At 38.3% G+C, this 21460-nt stretch overlaps 1 protein-coding gene and 2 long non-coding RNA genes across 3 annotated transcripts; 2 read left to right on the top strand and 1 right to left on the bottom strand.

Moving 5' to 3' along the window:
• Positions 1-1079: 1079 nt before the first annotated feature.
• Positions 1080-4371, top strand: ptmab (prothymosin alpha b). Its single transcript, XM_048195797.1, has 5 exons — positions 1080-1238; positions 3188-3250; positions 3354-3435; positions 3529-3617; positions 3721-4371. The coding sequence occupies exons 1-5, from the start codon at positions 1194-1196 to the stop codon at positions 3763-3765; spliced, it is 324 nt and encodes a 107-aa protein (XP_048051754.1). The 5' UTR covers positions 1080-1193; the 3' UTR covers positions 3766-4371.
• Positions 4086-6853, bottom strand: LOC125271663. The gene is made up of 2 exons (XR_007185688.1): positions 5963-6853; positions 4086-5599 (listed from the first exon to the last, which is right to left on the bottom strand). It is a non-coding gene; the product is annotated as an uncharacterized LOC125271663 (long non-coding RNA).
• On the top strand, positions 5550-21014 carry LOC125271664. The gene is made up of 4 exons (XR_007185689.1): positions 5550-5770; positions 6795-6838; positions 18312-18353; positions 20260-21014. It is a non-coding gene; the product is annotated as an uncharacterized LOC125271664 (long non-coding RNA).
• Positions 21015-21460: the final 446 nt, after the last annotated feature.

Genomic DNA, 21460 nt, shown 5'->3' with positions numbered 1-21460 from the left:
TGATTGACATCTCTGGCATCCAATAGTTTCGCGCAAAGCGTCAACTGTGGGTTCTGATCGTCTGGACATCCAATCAGATGCGCCCGACTGCAAAAGCATCGTCATCAAAGTTGAATTTGAATGTAGGTTATGATGAAGTATCCGAAATTCCCCTCCCCTCTGTGTTCGCCGGCGAGGTTATGGCTTCTGCTTTGTTTAAATGCTACTCATCCCGAATAATAAAGCACAAGTCGTGTGATGTTAATGATTTTATAATACATTTTCTAACAGCAGCCTATAATCTACAGCGCCCAACTTGCAGAAGACGCGTTTCCATTGAAATAAAACGCTAGTAGTTGCAGCTCCACATCGTGTGGTTAGTTTTTTTTCTCGGTAATAAAAAAATCAGATTATGAACTAAAAATTGGTTTCTTGTTCTGAAAGAGGTTATGCAACTAAAACGTCGTGCCTGGTGAATTTTTAGCTGGTTTGTGTGCATTTTCTCATCTCGTTTGTCAGATGAAAGAAGGCAGCGGTGAAAAGAGCTGTTTTTGCTCGCAGTGCTAAGTTTAGTGCGAAATTCACGGAAAGGGGAGGGGCTGCATCTGGCATGAAAACACCGTTTCCCAAATGCCGCCCCTATCACCGTACGTGCTTTAAAAACAACATTTGCTTAGTGTGCTTTGGCATATTGACTACCTATCTATGCTATAATAGTAAGTGCCGTATTTGGGGGTGATTTAGGGGTCAATAAGTCTAAGCAGTTGATGGACAGACGACATTTGTTAACTACTGATTTCACGAACTTTAAAAAAGAGGAACGACTTCATATGTGAGAGGTAGTATCGTATCTACGAATTTGTTGACGAAATGTGGAATTGCGTTGCACAGATATGTCTGTAGCGAGAAAAGCGGAGGTAGGAGGTGTGTCTTCCCTGTTGAAATACCGGCTGGGGGTGTGTCCTTTTACGTTTAGAAATACTTTCCATTGTTCCACTCTATTGCCTTGAAAACACACCTCCTCGGAGTCCACTAACCAATTAAATACAGCCGACCGCCTCTCATGCTCCGCCTCCAAATCTATATTAAAGCCTCCTTCATCACATGCCGTCGGCATAAGAAAGCTTCATTACAATAGTGATTACTGGAGGATAGAGGAGGATTATTTTCGCAATTTTCTTCGTTACGAATTTTATTGATACACAATATTAATTATGGCCGATACGAAGGTTGACTCCGCGACAGAAATCTCCGCAAAGGTAAGAACGGGTGCCTCTAGATAAACGAAATTCTCATTTAAAAAGCATTTTCTCTTTTCATTTGTCTCCTGGTTCAGATTTAACATGAACGCGTAGGCTAATTTGGGCTGTAGCCGGAAAGAACCGTTGATTCATTATTACGAATAAAGGAAAAGTATGCGATAACTGCTCCGTAAGTGATTTAAATGGATACTGTAATGAGAAATTTAAATGGATACATTGTAACGAGTTCTATAGCGCGTTCGGAATGAGAGCACATTCAAACGCAATTTCTCATTGTCCGGAATGTAACAGTCTGCGCGCGCGGGTTCTTTGTTTATACAAGCGTGTCGGTTCCCCTTTGAACAGCGACGATGTGAGCTGGGGACGTCAACTGCTTTACCACGATAAATCCTTAAACCTGTAATTCTTTTGTATTTCGTTTTCCAGATCTTAAACATGTATAAATAGCCTAATATGTTACACAATTTACTCATGTTTTGTTTGTAGGTAGCCTATGGTTTTGTGGCTTGTGTAAATTTCCGCACAACAATGTTTTGAGCACTTATCTATTCCTAAATCTGTTCATTCATTACCGGTTAGTTTGTGGCTAACAGGCATTACGGCGGGTTTGAGAACGCGTTGATCGGTCGATGGCTTCGGGGCTGAAAGTTTGCCGGTTTGTCTAGGCGGCTAAACGATAGGAAATCTCACATATGATAAACACACATTTGACGGGATTAAATAAGCATATTACAAGTTATTTCGAATTACCGCTGTTTGGGTTTATCAAGTCAGATAACGATTGGTTCTGATGCAGCCAATACGCGGAACTTGGATTAACGCAGCAGTGCATCGGATTTCAAAGGCAAATAACTCCTTTCTTTTTCTTAAGTTTATGGATAATAAACAAGTGAAGAAACTGTATATGATATGTGTGAGTCGAACTGTTTTGACGTTCAAAAGCCTGTAAATTGTGGTGGCGGTGCCGTTGTCTAGTAGCTAGGCTACTCGAAAGCCCTTTAAACTCACAGAGGCAGCTGATATGCAAGCCCAAAGATCGAATAATCGGTCTAATGCTGTTTGTTATGCATTTCCAACGAGTTTATATTTTTCCGTGTGTAACGACAACGTGGGCTTGTTGGTTTACTAGTTTGAAGCCAGGGACGTCGTGAATTTAAGGGGGCGGTCCAAGTTGATGTGGTTGATAAACGGCTTAAGGGCTAAAGATTATATAAACGAATTAATGAAAATATTTGCATGTGTAAGGCTCATTTAACTGCGTTTGGCGAGGCTTTAATTGAAACGAGACCCGTCAAAGCAAATTAAATATTGACATTTTTGACAGGTTGTGTTTTTTGCCTACGGTTTCTTGTCAATTCTGCGACTGCGCGAACTAAATCCAGGTTAACGTGACGGCGGTGGTGGCGTGCATGCCGAACTGTGTTCGGGATGGATAGATTGTGAAAGCCATGCGTGCGCTTCTTTGTTTTTCATTATAGTTCGGTATCAGCTCGCTGAAACACAATTCCGTGGTTCTGAATCATCCCGCTTTTTTCGAGTTTTAAGCTTTTGTTTTCTGGAGCTGCAATGTAAGCAAGTGCGTACACGCCAACATATTGTTGCTTAATGGATTTACATTTTACATTATCCACAGCCGCCGAGTCTCAGTAAAGTGTCAGATTACAAACGAGCTCACTCGATAAGAGGCGGGAGCAGGGGTCGTTGATGGACAGCAAAATTCTCTGCTGCAGCCAATGAGGCGTCAATGTCAGAGGGGCGTCATTAGAGATGCAATTTAAATTTGTGCGCATAGGTGGCGTTTTGTTCACGTCAATCGTAATCTGCGTTCACTCTGCCTATTGGACACAGATGGCTCCAATCTGACAAAGTTAAATGTTTTAAAATATCAGTTAAGAGATTTTTTTTTTTTTTTTTTTTTTTTTTTTTTTATATATATATAAATGTAGGACCTGAAAGAAAAGAAGCTCCTTGAGGAGAAGGAAAATGGAAAAGATGCCACTAATGGAAAGGTAATTAAATTGCCTGGCCAGTGTTCTTGACTTCTCTACTATTCCACTACTTTGGTAATTAATGAAGAACATGCACTGATCTTTTTTTGAAATGTATAAACAGGAGAATGAAGAAAACGGAGAGCCTGAAATTGATGATGAAGAAGACGATGAGGTAGATGAGGAAGATGAAGAGGAAGGAGAGGGTTGGTACAACATTAATGTTCACAATTTTCTGACATGACGACAAACTAATTCAAAGACATTTTAATCATGTGGCTAATGGTCCTTTTCTGCAGGTGATGAGGATGAGGACGAGGATGAAGATGACGACGAGCTAGGTGGAGGAACAAAACGGGCTGCTGAAGATGACGATGAAGATGATGAGGTATAATCATGAATCGCTACCTAAATACTGGAACCGAGTGGTTGTGGTTTCCACTTTTTCTATCCGTTCAAGTAATTCATTTTTAATCCCACTTTTCTATCAGGATGACGTCGACCCCAAGAAGCAGAAGACGGATGATGATGATTAAAGGATGGTTTCATATTGCTGAGCAGGTGTAGACGCCTCTGCTTTAACCCAACTGTTGGAGCCAGTGGCATAAAGGACTCAAATACATAAAACATGGTCATTTTCAAGTTCATCACCCATGTCAACCAACTGACCCCCAATTCAAAATTTTCTAGAGGACCGACCACAACTTCCGATTTCCAGCATTCACAATGAAATAAGCAAGACAAGGATTTGTTTGTATTTTTATTTACATTTTATATTTTTGTACATATTGTGAAGAGGTCAGCCACTTTATCGTGATCTCCTGTGACCAAAACGGTGCTTCTTTATGAAATTTTACTTGTTTGACCATGTCTCAATATTTCAACATTTAAGACAACATGTATAAAATCAACAGCCATTGAACTCAGAGCATTCCAGTAAATTTTATGTATGAACTTTAGTTGTACCATAACTAGTTGTACCATAAACTAGTTTTTGTATGGGAGGGCTAGGCCAAAGAAAAAAGGAGTTTTGGTTTCTTTTGACTTTGTTTTGTCTGCATTATTTGTTTTACCTTGGCCTGTTTGTTGTATGTGTGGAGTTTGTTGTTCAACAATAAACTTAACTTTTATTTTGTGAGTTATACCTTTTTTTTTTTTTTTTTTTTTTTTTTCGTTTCAAAAGCACATAAATTTGCCATTCATTGTGTCAGAGACTAAAGCATGCTTAAAGAATTGGAAATGCCAGTCCTTCTATATTCACTGATTTAAATTAACATTTGATACCCTTCACACATTAATTCAGTTCATGAGACACTACACTCAACTTTGATGCATTTAAGATTTAGAGCACTACATTGCTTTCCAAGAACCACTTTCTAAACACATATGTATAAAGAAAATTAGTAGATTTTATGTGGTTCAGTAAAAGCATCTTTGCTTATGAAACCACCCAAACTACAGAAAGACAACATCATGTATGAAGTTATACTCAAGCACATCAGGTGGATGTTAAAAATGGCATGATTCCAGGTGTTCTTCATTTGCTGCACTATGGAAAAGCTAAAAAAAGACAAGTGCTATTAATGGGTTTCTAGTCCTTAACCATATAAAAGCATTTTAGTAAAAGCCATCCTCTCCTCTGCATTTCCTTCAGCAGATCTAACACCTTCAACATGCAGGTTTCTGTCAGGTGTGCAATCCTAAAGGTTGATTTTACACACACTTATAGAAGCGATCCTGCCAGAAGCAGGCTTTTAACACGCACACATACACTCTTACATCTGCATCCTCGTTGCCTTCGCACAGCTGCCAGAGATTTCCCCACTAGACTTATAAACGCAGGTCATTTGGCTCAGCAGACGTGTACTGAATGTGCGTGTGTGTGTTTGGCTAAAACACTGGCTGATGTCATGTCTAAGTAGGTGTCTATTTCAGGCTTATATGTCAGGGTCATGTTTGAGGAGGCTGAATGCTTGTGGAATGAGTGTGGATGTGTATGAAGATAAGCAACATTATGGCATTTTTCTCTACAGAAAAAAAGGTTGTAATGGGACAGAAATCGTCAAAAAATTCAGAAAACAGCAACTTTGTAAAAACTAAATAATCCACATGGTAGGCTACATGTTTAATTTCATATTTCACCTCACATTTTGGCTTACCACTCCATCCCTTGCATCTCTCTCACATACATTTCCCAGCGTTCAGTGCAAGCATGTGCTTTGATCTTGATAAGAGTGGAGCTACTCGGTCTAGACCGGATGGCAGCTGTCTACCAGCCTTCACTGAAGTGCATCTCAATATGCAGGCATCAGCTTGAATGTTTGAGGCTTCAGTAACACTGCTGGTATGTGACAACAGCATGAGGCCGATCTATCAAACACATGTTAATGCACGTCAAAATGTTGGCTCCTGAAATTCAGTGGTATATCATGTAGTCTGACAAACAGCACATCGGCTACAAATCGGCTACATAGATTGTGATAATGCTTATACTTGGATAGACACCTCGGTTACAATCAGGGATTAAGTGGAAACGAGGAAGTGAGTATTTAAAAACATACTAATTGAAACATAGCAGCAAGTTGGTTAACAAACTATGAAATGCGTGAAATTGCAACTGCAACGCGTCTCCAGCTCTATTTAAACTGACAGTTAAAGATAGAAAGATCTCAGTCTCATATAGAAGTTGATACGTTACATTTTCCAAGATTTGTTAAAGAATTATTATCTTACCAGAGGCGCAGACGTAATAAAACAGACCGAATCGATGGATATCCCGTTTAAAATCTCTCCATATCAATATTTCATTTTTCATTTTGACTTACAAATGAGAAACTAAAACGCCTTACAGGTATTTCAAACTGACAGACCACTGGTAAAACACAGTCCACGTCATGCTGAGGTTCATGTAAAATGGTAAATGTCCTCATTGACAATTCCAGCAGCGCGGTGCAAAGACTTTCAGACTGCACGAGTTCTCGGTGGATTTGAAAAGTGAAGCGAATCCCATACAAATAAATCGTTAACCATTGGAAAATTCACCGTCCTCTTTTGCCGCCTACTGGCAACCAAAGGTATCGCACACCATCACAGAAAATAATACAAGGAATGGAGAGAAAGGGTCCGTACACACAGAAGGCGTTCATTATTTCAACAATACACTTCTTTTAACTTGAAAGAAGTGCGAACTGGAGCAATGAGTAGGCTACGTCTCATAACACAAAGAATAAAATAAAATGAAATAAAATAGTAAAAGAAAAGAAAAGAAAAATACATATTTATAACAGAACATATAAGTGTTATCATGTTTAAAAAATATGGGTTAAACCAGATGGCCTAACTTTAATGAGAATTTAAAGTTTCATTTTCAAATTATATGTTAATATTGTCAAATAATCTTTGTACGACTAAAAATACTGACACCATGGTATTTTACTATAGGTATATAGGCTACTGTGGTACAGAAAGAGTGCCATATTCATTTCATGGTATTTATATGATACTTCAAGGTACTTCAAAGAATGTTGTAAAAAACATATAACTTTTTTGTCCCCTCTCCTTCCAGCCTTTATCCAGCAATTGTTAGTGAAACTTTACATTCTAGCCACGGTAAGTTCCAAAGTCTTTGTTTCTGAACCCTATACAAATGCAGGTGGCCAGTTGCTTTTTAAAAACAGAGACATGACCAGCTGTACCCGTTGATGTATTCAATTGGGGATTGGGGGGTGGGTGTGTGTGTGTGTGTGTGGGGGGGGTGATAACCCCCCCCCCACACACACACACACACACACACCCACTACTATCATTACTTTCCTCCCCCACCATCTCTGTTGCCTCCACCCCCATCACACATGCACACTAACTCGCCTTTTGTTACCCCACCTTTTTTGAACCAAAGCAGCCTTTGCTTGGTAACGTATAGTCAAGGGACATCTTGTGTTGGATACGACAAGTGCCACTGAGAGCAAATGGCAAAGGACGCTGTTAATTGTCCCTGAAGGCAAAGCTGTGGCTGCTTGTCCAGCCCAATGAGATTAAGTGTAATGAGTGTCCTTGTGAAACACAATAGTTTTGAGATAAAGGTGAGATGCAAGTGGTCCCTTTGTATTAGTGTTCAGGTGAAATAATTAGGGTTAATGAACAAAGCAACCATCTCATTTCATGGGCTGAAACAGTCACCCTGATTATTCTTATGTATAATGTTTCTCAGAAGTTTATGATAAAAAAAGAATGCTGTTTTTGAGCTAAAATTTGCATGCATATACATATATGATTTTTTTCAGTCATGTAAGGAAGTCAGAGATATTCTCCTGCTATTTCTGCAGGTTGTGTGTCTTATGGACATATCGTTCTCTGTCCACTAGGTGGCATACTTGCACGGCTCTCACAGCGTCATGGTGTGAGGCGATAGCGGCCAGTACACCTTGCTAGTACATTCCTCAAAGATTCTGGTCCATATTGACATGATAGCATCACGCAGTTGCTGCAGATTTGTCGGCTGCACATCCATGATGCGAATCTTCTGTTCCACCACACCCCAAAGGTGCTCTATTGCATTGAGATCTGGTGATTGTGGAGGCCATATAGTGAACTCATGGTCATGTTCAGGAAACCTGTTTTAGATTGAGCTTTGTGAAATCGAGACTCAGACCAGGCAACATTTTTCCAATTTCTATTGTCCAATTTTGGTGAGCCCGTTTGAATTGTAGCCTCAGTTTCCTGTTCTTAGCTGACAGGAGTGTCACCCGGGGTGTTCGTCTGCTGCTGTAGCCCATCTGCTTCAAGGTTTGAAGTGTTGTGCGTTCAGAAATGCTCTTCTGCATACCTCGGTTGTAACGAGTGGTTATTTGAGTTACTGTTGCCTTTCAGCTCAAACCAGTCTGGCTATTCTTCTCTAACCTCTGGTATCAACAAGGAATTTTCCCCTACAGAACAGGTGCTCCCTGGATATCTTCTCTTTTTCGGACCATGCATTCTCTGTAAACCCTAGAGATGGTTGTGTGTGAAAATCCCAGTAGATCAGCAGTTTTTGAAATACTCAGACCAGCCTGTCTGGCACCAACAACCAAGCCACAGTCAAAGTCACTTAAATCAACTTTCTTCCCCATTCTGATGCTCAGTTTAAACTTGAGCAAATCGTCTTGACCATGGCTGTGTCCGAGATGACCTCCTATACCCTTAAGTAGGGCACTATTTAAAGGGACAGCCATTTGTGGTGTCTGAAACCATAGTGGACATTATCAAGTGCACTCATTCATTCCCACAATGCACTGCAATAACGAGTTTATTATTTAATTAAGGTTTGTACATGCTTTAGTTTCCATGACAGATTTCAAGATAAATCTTTTCATTACTTCTGGAGCTGCCAGTTTTGATTATTAAACAGCAAGCACAATCTATGCAAAAGCAGCAGTTCTTCCGGCGCACTCAGTGTCCGAATTCACTCACTCATTTTCATTCACTCCTTCAAGTGGACTACAGTTGCAAGAATAAGTATGTGAACCACTTGCAGAATCTGTGAAAATGTGCAAAATTTTAACAAAACAAGAGAGATCATACAAAATGCATGTTATTTTTTATTTAGTACTGTCCTGAGTAAGATATTTTACATAAAAGATGTTTACATATAATCCATAAGACAAAAAAAGCTGAATTTATTAAAATGACCCAGTTCAAAAGTTTGTGAACCATTGATTCTTAATACTGTGTGTCATTACCTGGATGATCTACGACTGTTTTTTTGTTGTGTGATGGTTGTTCATGAGTCCCTTGTTTATTCTGAGCAGTTAAACTGAGCTCTGTTCTTCAGAAAAATTCTCCAGATCCCAAAATTTCTTCAGTTTTCCACCATCTTTTGCATATTTGAACCCTTTACAACAGTGACTGAATGATTTTGAGACACTGAGGACAACTGAAGGACTCAGACACAGCTATTAAAAAAGGTTCAAAAATTCACTGATGCTTCAGAAGGAAACACAATGCATTAAGAGTCGGGGGGTGAAAACATTTGAACAGGATGGAGAGGTCCAAATTTTTCTTATTTCACTTGAATAGGCCTATAATTTTTTTTCATTTAGTACTGCCCTACGGAAGCAACAGAAGATACTTGCATGTTTCCCGGAAGACAAATTGAATACAATTTACCTTGATCTTCAAATTCCAAATGTTTTCACCCCCCATCTATTAATGCATCATGTTTTTTATGGAGCATCAGTGAATGTTTGAACCTTTTTTAAAAGTTTTGTTTGAGTCCCTCAGTTGTCCTCAGTGTGAAAAGACGGATCTCAAAATCATTCAGTCACTGCTGGAAAGGGTTCAAATATGCAAAAAATGCTGGAAAACTGAAGAATCTGCAGGACCTGGAGATTTTTTTCTGAAGAACAGAGCTCACAAAACAAAAAAACAGTCGTAGATCATCCAGGCAACGACACACAGTATTAAGAATCAATGGTTCACATACTTATGAATGGGGTTATTTTAATAAATTCAGCTATTTTTTTTGTCTTGTGGATTATATGTAAACATCTTTTATGTAAAATATCTTACCCAGGACAGTACTAAATAAAAAAATAACGTGCATTTTGTATTATCTCCCTTATTTTGTTGAAATTATAAACATTCTTCCAAATATCTTCCTTTGTGTTCACCAGAACAAAGAAATGTATACAGGTTTGGAACAACTTGAGGGTGAGTAAATGATGACAGAATTTTCATTTTTGGGTGAACTATCCCTTTAAAGGGCCCCTGTGCTGGAGGATTGTTCTCTTCATAGGCAGTAATGAAAGTATGGGGTCCTCTGTTGTGTTTTGTTTTTGAAAGGTTGTGTTTCTGATTATTAATATGAAATGAAACAATAATGAAAGTTCAGGGCATTTGGAGATGGTATTCAGTACAGGGGCCCCACATTGGTAACCCTGCCCTGGAATTGCTCAGGACCTTCCACACTGATGCTACTAATTTCTTATTCTTATATTCATGCATGGAGCGATCTGGGTGGATAACAGCAGATTATGTCATCTCCTCCCACCTCTGAACCATAGGGAATGACTCTTGCTTTCTAATATTAGATTTTGGTAGGATTCCAGGTGCTGGCATTTTAGTCTTTGTGTGAGCCTGTGAGTATGTGTACATGAGCTCATGGACAAGATTGTGTCTCTCTGAGTGTCTGTGTTGTCTGTGCGTGTGACACCCGCACTGATCCTATTCTGAGCTTGGCTGTTAATCAGCTTACTTGATATCCTTGTGTGTCTGTGTCTTCTGTCTTCCGTCTCAGCACTTTTGTCATATCGTGCTGTCAGATCACAGGGCAAGCTGCACGATATGCTGCAAGCCTTTAATCCAGAAACAGTCTCTTTTGTCAAAGCTGTTAAAGTTAATAAATATTGTTCAAAATTAAGTTCTGGTCATTAAATTTGAGTGCTGATACTTAGTCCAGGAGCAGTTTTTGTATCACTCCACTTGTTTGTGTTAGTGTGTACCAGGCAGACTGTCAGTCTGTGCATTAGTGATGGGATTTTTCAATTGGCTCTCTTCAGCAGGTTAAATCAGTATACCAGTAGGTGGCGACAAATAATTTGTATATGTTTCTTTTTTTCTTTTTCTTTCTTTTCTTTTTTTGACCTAATGTTTAATCAAAAAGTCATAACTGGACCTTTCGGTAAATGCGAAAGACTCTGGTGATGTATGCAGAACTTATCTCCAATCATTACGGAGGAAAAGATCTGTCGCTACTTCCATTTCATTGCAACTTTAAAAACTCAGGCAGCGTCTAAAATCTACGGAGCCATGCACATGACATGCAGGAAAAAAATAGTAGGCTAAATCGTGCACACGCTTTACTAAGTCGTACCCCCGATTTACTAAATCGTGTGCATGCTTTACTAAGTTGTTTGCTCGATTTATAAATCATGCGCACGACATAAGCAAATCGAGTGAATGAAATAGTAAATCGTGCATATGATTTAGTAAATCGAGGGAACTACTTAGTAAAAGCGTGCGCACAATTTACTTTTTTTTCCCCTGCATGTCATATGTGGGGCTCCGTAGAAATCGCATGCTCACTTGAGTAGGTACTTATTTTTTGGATATACTACATTCGCCATGTTGTCATTATAATGTGACCTACCAGTGTCAATTGCTTCGCTTCACTGCCATTCATAAATCCTCTCCAGTGGCCTCATGGGATAGTAAATGTCCATCGAATGGGCACTTCAAAATCTACTTTTTGCTTCCTCTTTTATGAGTACTGTGAATTCAGACATACTTCTTTTGTCACATACTGTTTTTTGCCTACTAGGGAAGTATGTGGATGCAGCCACTGTTTAATTCAGGAGCACCTCTACTGCTTGTTGTTTGGAGATGCCACGGTTGTTCCTGGTTCTTTGCGTTCATGTCATATCGAAATTGCCGTAATTATGAGAATTTGGACTTGTAAAAAGTATTCACTTCTCTAACTCACAATTACACACGCAATTTTCTCAGAGCTCCAGTTTGTCATCTTGTTATAGTAATTCTGACATGATGTGATTGCACCTGTTATGAGGCTGCAGAAGACCCAGAGGCAAAGGAGCAGGTTAACAGTATTTATTTAGAGTCCCAAACAGAAAATAGAACAAAAGCAGACTGCCAGGCGTAGAAACACTGCATGCTGCAGCTGGAGATCAGAAGGAGTAGTCACAGTTCGTTCCCTGAAGGAAGACCAGAAAAAAAAATCTGGCTTGGTGATCGATCTGGAGTGTCTCAGGTAGCAGATGGAGCACACTCTGGCTGGTGGGTGGTAGAGACCAGGCCTGACGACAGAAGTCTCAGATAGACGGACCACGAGTTCAGGTTCAGAAACTGAGACTGGAACTCAAACTGATAACTCACACTCACTCACTCACTCACTCACTCACTCACTCACTCACTCACTCACTCACTCACACACACTCTCACACACACACACTCTCTCACACACACACACACACTCTCTCTCACACACACTCTCTCTCACACACTCTCTTTATCTCTCTCTCTCACACACACACACACACACACACACACACACACACACACACACACACGCAATATTAGAGCAGAGAGAGATACTGCAGTAGCACGCCACACTAACAGTGGAAACAATTACCTGACACAGACTCGAACAGACAGCAGGGAGAAATAACGAGAGCAATCAACGCAGACGCAGACACAGAACAGGTGCGGACGCGAAAGCGCAAATGCAGGCAGAGATGACGAACATCTGAAACGAATCAGCAAAGATAGACTGAGACAGAAAAAAAAAAAAAAAAAAAAAAAAAACAAAGAAACAACAAAACCATCAAACCTGGTTCATGACAGCACCATTTAACTTTGTTATGAACTATTTTTGTTGGTCGAGCAAAAATAGACAAAGTAATGGTGCATTCACGCTATGTCTAGATAACAACCCAGACATTCTTTTCGGAGCTGTTCACGTTCTAGGACTTGAAATTATGCATTTCTGTGGCCACACTATTAATACTATTCAAAATGATTCTGTAATTTGAGTAATAAATAGACAAAACCTCCCATCTCTCACCCTCCTATCATGTCATTAGGGACTTATTATCTAGCTGCGGCAAATATTAATACTTGAATAAATGCAAGTTTTGTAACCAAGTTTTGTAACCATTTTTTTTTTTTTTTTTTACCTATTTTCGTACCTGCTCATGATAAATGTGGCACCACAATGCTAGCATGTTGTGGGTGGTTGCCAGGGCTTTGCTATGCAGTTGCTTTGGTGTTCTGGGTAGGGTTGCAGCAGCCGTTCGTAAGTTCTTTCTTAAAGGTGCCGTAGAACGTATTTTTAAAAGATGTAATATAAGTCTAAGGTGTCCCCTGAATGTGCCTGTGAAGTTTCAGCTCAAAATACCCCATAGATTTTTTTTAATTCATTTTTTTAATTGCCTATTTTGGGGCATCATTAAATATGCGCCAATTCAGGCTGCGCGGCCCCTTTAAATCTCGTGCTCCTCTCCCCTGGAGCTTGCGCTTGCCTTAAACAGCATAAACAAACTTCACACAGCTAATATAACCCTCAAAATGGATCTTTACAAAGTGTTCGTCATGCAGCATGTCTAATCGCGTAAGTATGGTATTTATTTGGATGTTTACATTTGATTCTGAATGAGTTTGATAGTATGCTCCGTGGCTAAAGCTAACAATACACACTGTTGGAGAGATTTATAAAGAATGAAGTTGTGTTTATGGATTATACAGACTGCAAGTGTTTAAAAGATGAAAATAACGACAGTCTTGTCTCCGTGAACACAGTAATAAACAATGGTAACTTTAACTACATTTAACAGTACATTAGCAACATGCTAACGAAACATTTAGAAAGGCAATTTACAAATATCACTAAAAATATCATGTTATCATGGATCATGTCAGTTATTATTGCTCCATCTGCCATTTTTCGCTATCGTTCTTGCTTGCTTACCTAGTCTGATGATTCAGCTGTGCACAGATCCAGACGTTAATACTGGCTGCCCTTGTGTAATGCCTTGAACATAGGGTGACCACCATCAAACAAACCAAATGTGGGACGATTACTAAGTTTGTGTGGGACAATGTGGGACATGTTTCCAACACTAAAACATAACCTGAAGCTATTATATAATGTCTATCTAACTCAATAACAACATTTGTATTCTGCCTTTCAGCTGATAAAAATACGTTGTTCTTTAGTCCCTTCCAGAAAACACCATTACATAATGTATGTCTTTATTTTACATGTCATTTAAATTAAATATCACTGACCCTAAAGGCAGCAGGCATCATGCAGATAACTATTTTTGAATTAGGTGACCAGATTTCTGAAATGAAAACTGGGGACATTTCCTATTTTAGGTGAACAAAAATCTCATTTGTTATTATCTATTTAAAAAACAGGGACAATACATTTTTTAATGTTTTTGTTTTTAATTGTTGTGGGTTCCTTATAGGCTATTATTACATGAATAATTATGATTTAGTTTTATTATTAGGATTTTTGCTCTGGTTTAAATACAACCAAAAAAACTTTTACACGATTAATAGTAACCACTGTAAAAGCAGTTCTAAACAATACTGTTATAGCCTAACATTCGTGTGAATTTACAAAAACATATTACATTTCAAAAATAAAACATAAATAAGCCTATAAGAAGATAAATATTTAACAAATATGTTTTAACATTATTGAATTTAATATTTTAATTTTCACATGCTGTTTTTAGCTACTGTACAGAAATTAGGCTACAACTGTTTTAACTTTTAACTAATTTTAACTATTACTTTGCATTTTAGACTTATTTTAAGCAAAAAGTATGTGTATTATTTTATTTTTTATTTATTCATATCTGAGTGTACCTTAAGGTAGTTAAGACGTGTGTGTGGAAATTGCTGCGTTATGACTGCGGAACTTTTGTGGACGTTTAAAATTGTGCAAAACAATCTCGCACCCTGTTGAGGCCTTGTTATAAAACATACAGTTTGAATAGTTAGTATGTTACTAACCTTGAAACTGATAACGATGTTTATTTTGATATTTGACGATAATGGCGCTTTGCTCTGGTCCAGATCCAGATTACGTTCCTCATGAAGTAGCAGCGCGCGCGCGACCAAGTGTAGCTGCACAGCCCCCTCTGTTGGAGAACATGATCACTACACAATTGCTCCAGCAGGCTGCTGTATGCTCGTCGGAACAGACCACAGTCTATGGAACAGACTGATGAAAATGTTTCTATATATATATATATATATATATATATATATATATATATATATATATATATATATAGGAACAACTGAATAAAGCACAGAGTTAGAAAACAAACTAGCTAGTGTATGAGCAAAACAGCTCTTCTTTTAGAAAAGTGTATCTTCTGATGCAGGCACATTCAGCGTGTAGTAAACAGATGTCCTTTCATATTCTTCAGCTCAATGAAACAGCCAGTGAAATGCAATAATTCACTTTGAGAAGGGCAGACTGATATTCACTGGTCATTCCTTAAAGGAGTCACACTCCTGCAACACAAATGAATTATCACCTTTCCCCACACAATATGATGATCTGAGATACTGAGATTAAAAATCAGATTCATATCCATATTTCATTATAGAAAGAAATAGATTAGGTGAAGGGATAAGGATTCCTTAATTACAGCGGCCAGATTTCTCTTTATTAAATTAAAGGTATTTCAACGTTTAACGTTGAAAGCATGAGATCCCACTCTCCCTTCAGAGCGCTTTCCAAAGCCATGCCAGATTCTGCAAAGCATCACGAGAGACAGCGTTAAATTACCTCATGTCTCAAAGCACATAATACAATAATAATTAACGTAAACAACATACAGAGGTCTTACTTGTACCACCTGACTGCTGCAGATTCATTTCGGCATTGATAATGCTGACATAGCATAAATCCTAGAGCGTTTTCACACCTATGGATCTTTTGTTTTGTTCTGAAACAGGGACTAAATTTGTTACAATGTTGCATTTTCTTCTTGGTTTGGTTCACTTTCACAAAATATGTTTATGCAAGTCACATGCGAGTACAACCCTCATCTTATTGGTCAGAGTTTTCTCAGCGTCATCCATCAAAATGATTGAACAAGTTCGCTTCATGAGCTTATTGTGGATTTATTTGTAACTGTTGAGACACACGCAAACACTATACGAATGTAGCCGTCATTCCTGCTGTTAAATTATATACTACATTCATGTTAATACTGCAGCAAACTCAAACACGCTCTCTCTTGATCTCCCAGCGCTGTCTAGTAGGCTAACTGTATCAATACACATGCAAACTCTATATGAATGTTATAATCCAGCTAGAGCAGGATTTAAGGCTTCATCGGGACAGCATTCTTGCACGGAAAAGCATAATTACACAACATTTTAAGATGCAGAGGCGCTCTTTGGTTTTCAACTACGGCAACTAATGTGCACAGTATCAAACACTATTCCAGAGTTAGTTTGAAAGCATATAGAGACCACCTCTTCAAGGAGGTCTCGGGCTAGTTTGGTTCGCTTCTGGTGTGCACCTGAGTGCAATTGCTGCATTCACACCTGCCCAAACAAACCGCACCAAGGGGGACAACGAACTCTTGTGCGATTCAACCAAACTAAATGAGGCAGGTATGGAAGCACCCCTAGTCTGAGGACATGCACCGGATAGAATGTCACAGGTTACGATCTTGTAATTACGGTTATGACATGGCGTGAACGCAGCATAATCAATCATCATGACAGAATTGCATAAACTTAAAGGTGAAGTGTGTAATTTGCACCACTAGCGTCATCAAAGTCACTTCCAATTACAGTGCCTGTTTTCAAAAGGCTTCATACACACTCCCCATCTGCAATTGGTTGAACAAACAGGTAGTTCTGCCCAAACCCATGGCATTGGTCAAGCCAGTGCTATTATGTCCATCCCAGTCTGTGGTGCTCAAACAGATTGCAATCCATTTGATACTAAATTGAAAAGCAAAATAACAGCTGTACAACTGAACTGTAAATGGCTTTGCTTTCACCCTGCTGTGAGATTAACTACTTCATGAAGGGGTCAGCAGAGGTCAGCACAGCCTATGGAAACACAATCAATGTTTCCACACAGGCCTGGCAAGTCATTGATCTTGTATATCATGTTATTGTAGTAGTGTGGCATGTCCCAGCCTGACACATCAATGCAGACAGGTATCCGGTAAGACCTGAGAGCTGCATTATGGGTAAAACATGGCCCTATGCCATATACTGATTTGCTCAGACTAATCTTGTCCTTTTATTGTCATTATTCAGTAATTTCAGTAACTTTTTATGAGTGTATTATAGCCGTGTTTTTTGCCTTAGTACATCCACAGCTCCAACGGTGCGGATTGAGTGGAACTGAACTGCCATTGCCAATACCAGTGAATTGTAAAGCAAGAGGTGGGAATGTCAAAAATATCAGACATACTTTATGCAAATGAGAGGTAAAAATTGCTGAAATTGCTTTGAAGGGTTTTGTAGGTAGCTTTGTAGGCAGTGACGTTTGTTGTGAGAGATTTAAAAATCTGCCATTAGTGCTGCAGTCTCTGGTGGTTTTATTTCTTAAATCATATTGTTACCTTTTATTTAAATTAGATTTCAAATACTGTGTTGGCACTTTAATTGTGGCTAGACTGGCTTTTCAACTCTAAAGTGGCAGACATCTTGTGTTTTGACTGAGTGGTATTGAGCAAGTTTCTTTCATGTTTCTTGTATCATAATTCATGTCATGCCTTGCTCTAGTATTGACCAAATTAAAAATCTAGCCCTAGACATTAAGAGTATTAAAATGGCCATGATTACGTCGACAACTTAAAAACTTAAAACGATCAGTAAATCAATACTGTGGGTGAAAAACGGACTGACCAAGGAATTTCCAAAATATAAGATATAATTTACAGCTATTACCACAAAATAAATCCAGACAGTTTTACAGTGTGCAACAGTTATTGTTCAGAAATATCTGACCACTGAATGTCCTAACTGAGCAATGAGAATTCCAATAGACCAATCAAGTATTCTAGAGAGCCATTTAATAAAATCTGTTATTTGATAGTACAAAATTGCAGCCACTGTCCTGTTTGCAAGTTCTTTGATGTCCTGAGGGGAACATCACTTACTGACACTCTGTAAAATGATTCATGTGTTTCTCCCACCCACCCATCATATCCAATCTTAGCCAAGCCTAGCCTCATCTTATCTAAGCCCACGCCACTTTAATCAACAACTTGAATTTACCAAGGTGCATTAGTAAATAAGTCTCTTTACAGTCTCTTTACTATTCATCTTCCTTGCCCTGTGAGTCTAAAGTCTGGTGAGAACAGCTTATCTCAAGCCTAGTGAGGATTTTGAACTGTCCATGTCATCATAAGCAGCTTTGCTGATTTGGTCAGAAGTCCCTCGAACTGAAGACCACCTGAACTCTGTGGATCTGATAAGGTGGTTTAGAACATCATGCTTACCCTGTCAGGCCATTGTTATTTAGTAGCAGCTATCTGCCTACTATTGATTTAAGATTTACAATACACCAAGTTTATTTATCATGTTTTTGTAGATTGAGAGCCATGATACACTACACCCCCCTGTGGATGCTAAGGTAAGCTTGAATATACAGCATGACCAATATATGTATGCTCTTGCTTAAAACCTATTGATTTGTTACAGCTGTGTTAAAACCTTGTGTAATGAGACTGAACGGTCAATATTCACTGTTCCTAAATGCTAAAAAAATCACATTTCTGGTTTCCTGTTCTTAAAGAGAACAAATGCAGTAGAAGTTGTTTCTGCTCTGGTTTATTTCTTCATCAATTGCAAGACTTCAAATGTGTACTTCAATAGGATGGAGGAGAAGTGCATGTACGTAAAAACACAATGAATGGCTCATTTCCACCGTAGGAGAAAAGGAGACGGAGGCAATTTGTGATTAACATAACCAAAGGCTACATCAAACGACTGGTTCTACTCAAACAGGCAGGTCAGATGAGAGCAAAATCTGTGTTTGAGGGGTCTACTATTTGTTGTAGTTTAAGCAATGGTCTAGCGTACTGAATTAGAGTGCTTTTTTAATGAGCAAACATGATATGGTGAATTTACAGTGATGTTAAAGGGTTAGTTCACCCAAAAATGAAAATAATGTCATTTATTACTCACCCTCATGCCGTTCCACACCTGTAAAACCTTCGTTAATCTTCGGAATGCAAATTAAGATATTTTTGTTGAAATCTGATGGCTCAGTGAGGCCTGCATATAGTCAGCAATGACATTTCCTCTCTCAAGATCCATTAATGTACTAAAAACATATTTAAATCAGTTCATGTCAGTACATTCAGTACAGTGGTTCAATATTAATATTATAGCAGTGTTTTGAAATCGGCCATCACTATATAAGTTGTTATTTTGTTTTTTTTTGGCGCACCAAAAATATTCTCGTCGCTTTATAATATTAATATTGAACCACTGTACTCACATGAACTGATTTAAATATGCATTACGAAGATTAACAAAGGTCTTACGGGTGTGGAACGGCATGAGGGTGTGTAAAAAATTACATTATTTTCATTTTTGGGTGAACTAACCCTTAAGGATTTCAAACCATCTGCAAAAAAATAATGCTAGACATTTTCTGAGAACTAGAAAAACTACTACTTACACAAATGAAGGTATTTTTAATGAAACCTGAGAGATTTCTATCTCTTCAATTAAAGTCCATTCCACCTAAATTGAGAGGTTTAAAATAAGACTCGGATTATGGATAGTTTTCAATCTCTTCACTTCATGAACTTTTTTAAGCATCAACATTTTGGTGGAATTGACTTTCAATGGAATCACTCAGGTTTCATTAAAATATCTTCATTTGAGTTTCAAAGATGAATGAAAAACTTCTTTTTTGGGGTGGGAGGCAACTAACCCTTTAGAACAAACAAACTTGCAGCAAACGTCCAACTAAATGTGTTTACACTTAAGGGGCCTCTCTCAGAGGGCCACTCCAACTTCTTTCCATTAGATTGCATTAATGAAGTCACTCACAATGGCTGTTTGAAAAACAAGCCTGATGTTTCTCCCCACCTTACGACAGCTAGGTGGGAACACATGGGCCACATTTACTAGAAAACTAAAAGAGATTGATGTATGCAAAATATGCAAAGGATGCATTGGTGTAGTGTGCCAAGGATTCTGACAGCCTATAGACTAGTTTCAACCTGGCTAGCTGAAGGGTTTTATGAGGCTCTTGTGAGAGCCGCTAAAGGGTGTATTGGGTATATTGTGTTCGGGCTTCAGTGCGCATGCTTAAACAAATATGTGTGCAGTGCAACACAAGCTCTCACACATTAACACACACTCACATTCATACAATGAGCCCATCCCTTAGCACTCTCTCTTCTTGAACAGAGGAAGCTATTGTACAGCCTGGTACATAGTTGCTGAGTCGAGACTGCCAAGGAGGCTCTGTGGTGCTGTTCCCTCTCCTTTCTTTACCCCTTCCATTCACTCTTTCTCAACAGCAACCAGACACCAGGGCTCTCTGTGCCTTCCATTAGGGGAAACAGCCTTCTGACCAGCACTCATTCACTGGCTTCACTGGCACAAGGCCTCTTTTTCCTCATGTGGGATGTGGTCATAGCTGGGCAGACCAGGTCAACGCCCAAAGCACACTTTTGCACCACACACATATCTCTGAAATGGAAACTCACAGTAGGATTTGCTTTGCTTTTTTGTTTGGATTAGTGTATTGTGGTTAGACTATATTAGTTGAGCTCAGTGGAAATATAGTCTAAGATGCAGAAAAGACTTGCCATTGGTATTTGGCTCTTGTTAATACTCTAACCAAATATTTAAATTTAAATAAATAATATCTTTATTTTTAAGAGGTGATGTAAAAGTCCTTTAGATTCGGTACTAGTTTCTAAATGACTTGCTCTAAATGCCAAAAATAATTATATTATGTTAGTAACACCAAAATCATGGGTTTGATCCCCAGGGAACTTTGGATAAAAGGGTCAATAAGAGCGTCAATGTTAGAGAAAAGGGAACAAAGAAAAGTTCTTTGAAATGTTTTTTTATTTTTTTTTATTTACATTGGTTTTATATTATTTTGAAAATCTTTTATCATGTTTTTCATGTCATGTAATTTAAGCATAAATTAAAAAGTAATATTATATAACATATACCTTGAATATAATCATCATTAAAAAAAAAAAGTAATATATTTTTAAAGAAAACTTTTTTTTAAATATCATTTTGGTGTATAATAATAGCTGGGTATATACATATAATATATATAATAAATGCTGGGTAGCTTGTGTTGATAAATGGCATGCAATTAATTTTAAAACATTGTATGATGGAGAAAATGCTGTATTAGCTACTTGACAAAATAGTGTTTTTCTCTGAGGTATGGTAAAGCATGGTACTCTCGGAAAATCAAGAAAACTATTTAAGGAATAAGACTAAATGTGTTGAGCTATATAACAATAATTTGTTTTCTGTCTATAAATGTATCCAAACAGTTGTTCCCTTGTCTAATAAAACATGTAATATATTAAAGCATCTTTGGTGTTTCATGTTTTCTACAATAAAAAACAGTAAACCGAGGGTAATGCAGATATGACGCCATTGACATGCGACTCCCGGACACGTCCCGTATCCTTGGTTAAAATTGTGTTTTTCTCACTATTTACAAAAGTTGGAAATATTTGGGATATT

The sequence above is a fragment of the Megalobrama amblycephala genome, linkage group LG7, assembly GCF_018812025.1.
Source record: "Megalobrama amblycephala isolate DHTTF-2021 linkage group LG7, ASM1881202v1, whole genome shotgun sequence".
In the NCBI taxonomy this organism is placed as follows: Eukaryota; Metazoa; Chordata; class Actinopteri; order Cypriniformes; family Xenocyprididae; genus Megalobrama; species Megalobrama amblycephala.
This window is presented reverse-complemented; position numbering and strand designations above follow the sequence as displayed.

Bases quoted from the DNA above. Each gene is read 5' to 3' on its own strand.
- ptmab (XM_048195797.1), top strand. From the start codon at position 1,194: ATGGCCGATACGAAGGTTGACTCCGCGACAGAAATCTCCGCAAAG. The intron at 3,436-3,528 runs GTTGGTACAACA...CCTTTTCTGCAG, and splicing joins AGATGAAGAGGAAGGAGAGG to GTGATGAGGATGAGGACGAG. The intron at 3,618-3,720 runs GTATAATCATGA...CTTTTCTATCAG, and splicing joins ATGACGATGAAGATGATGAG to GATGACGTCGACCCCAAGAA.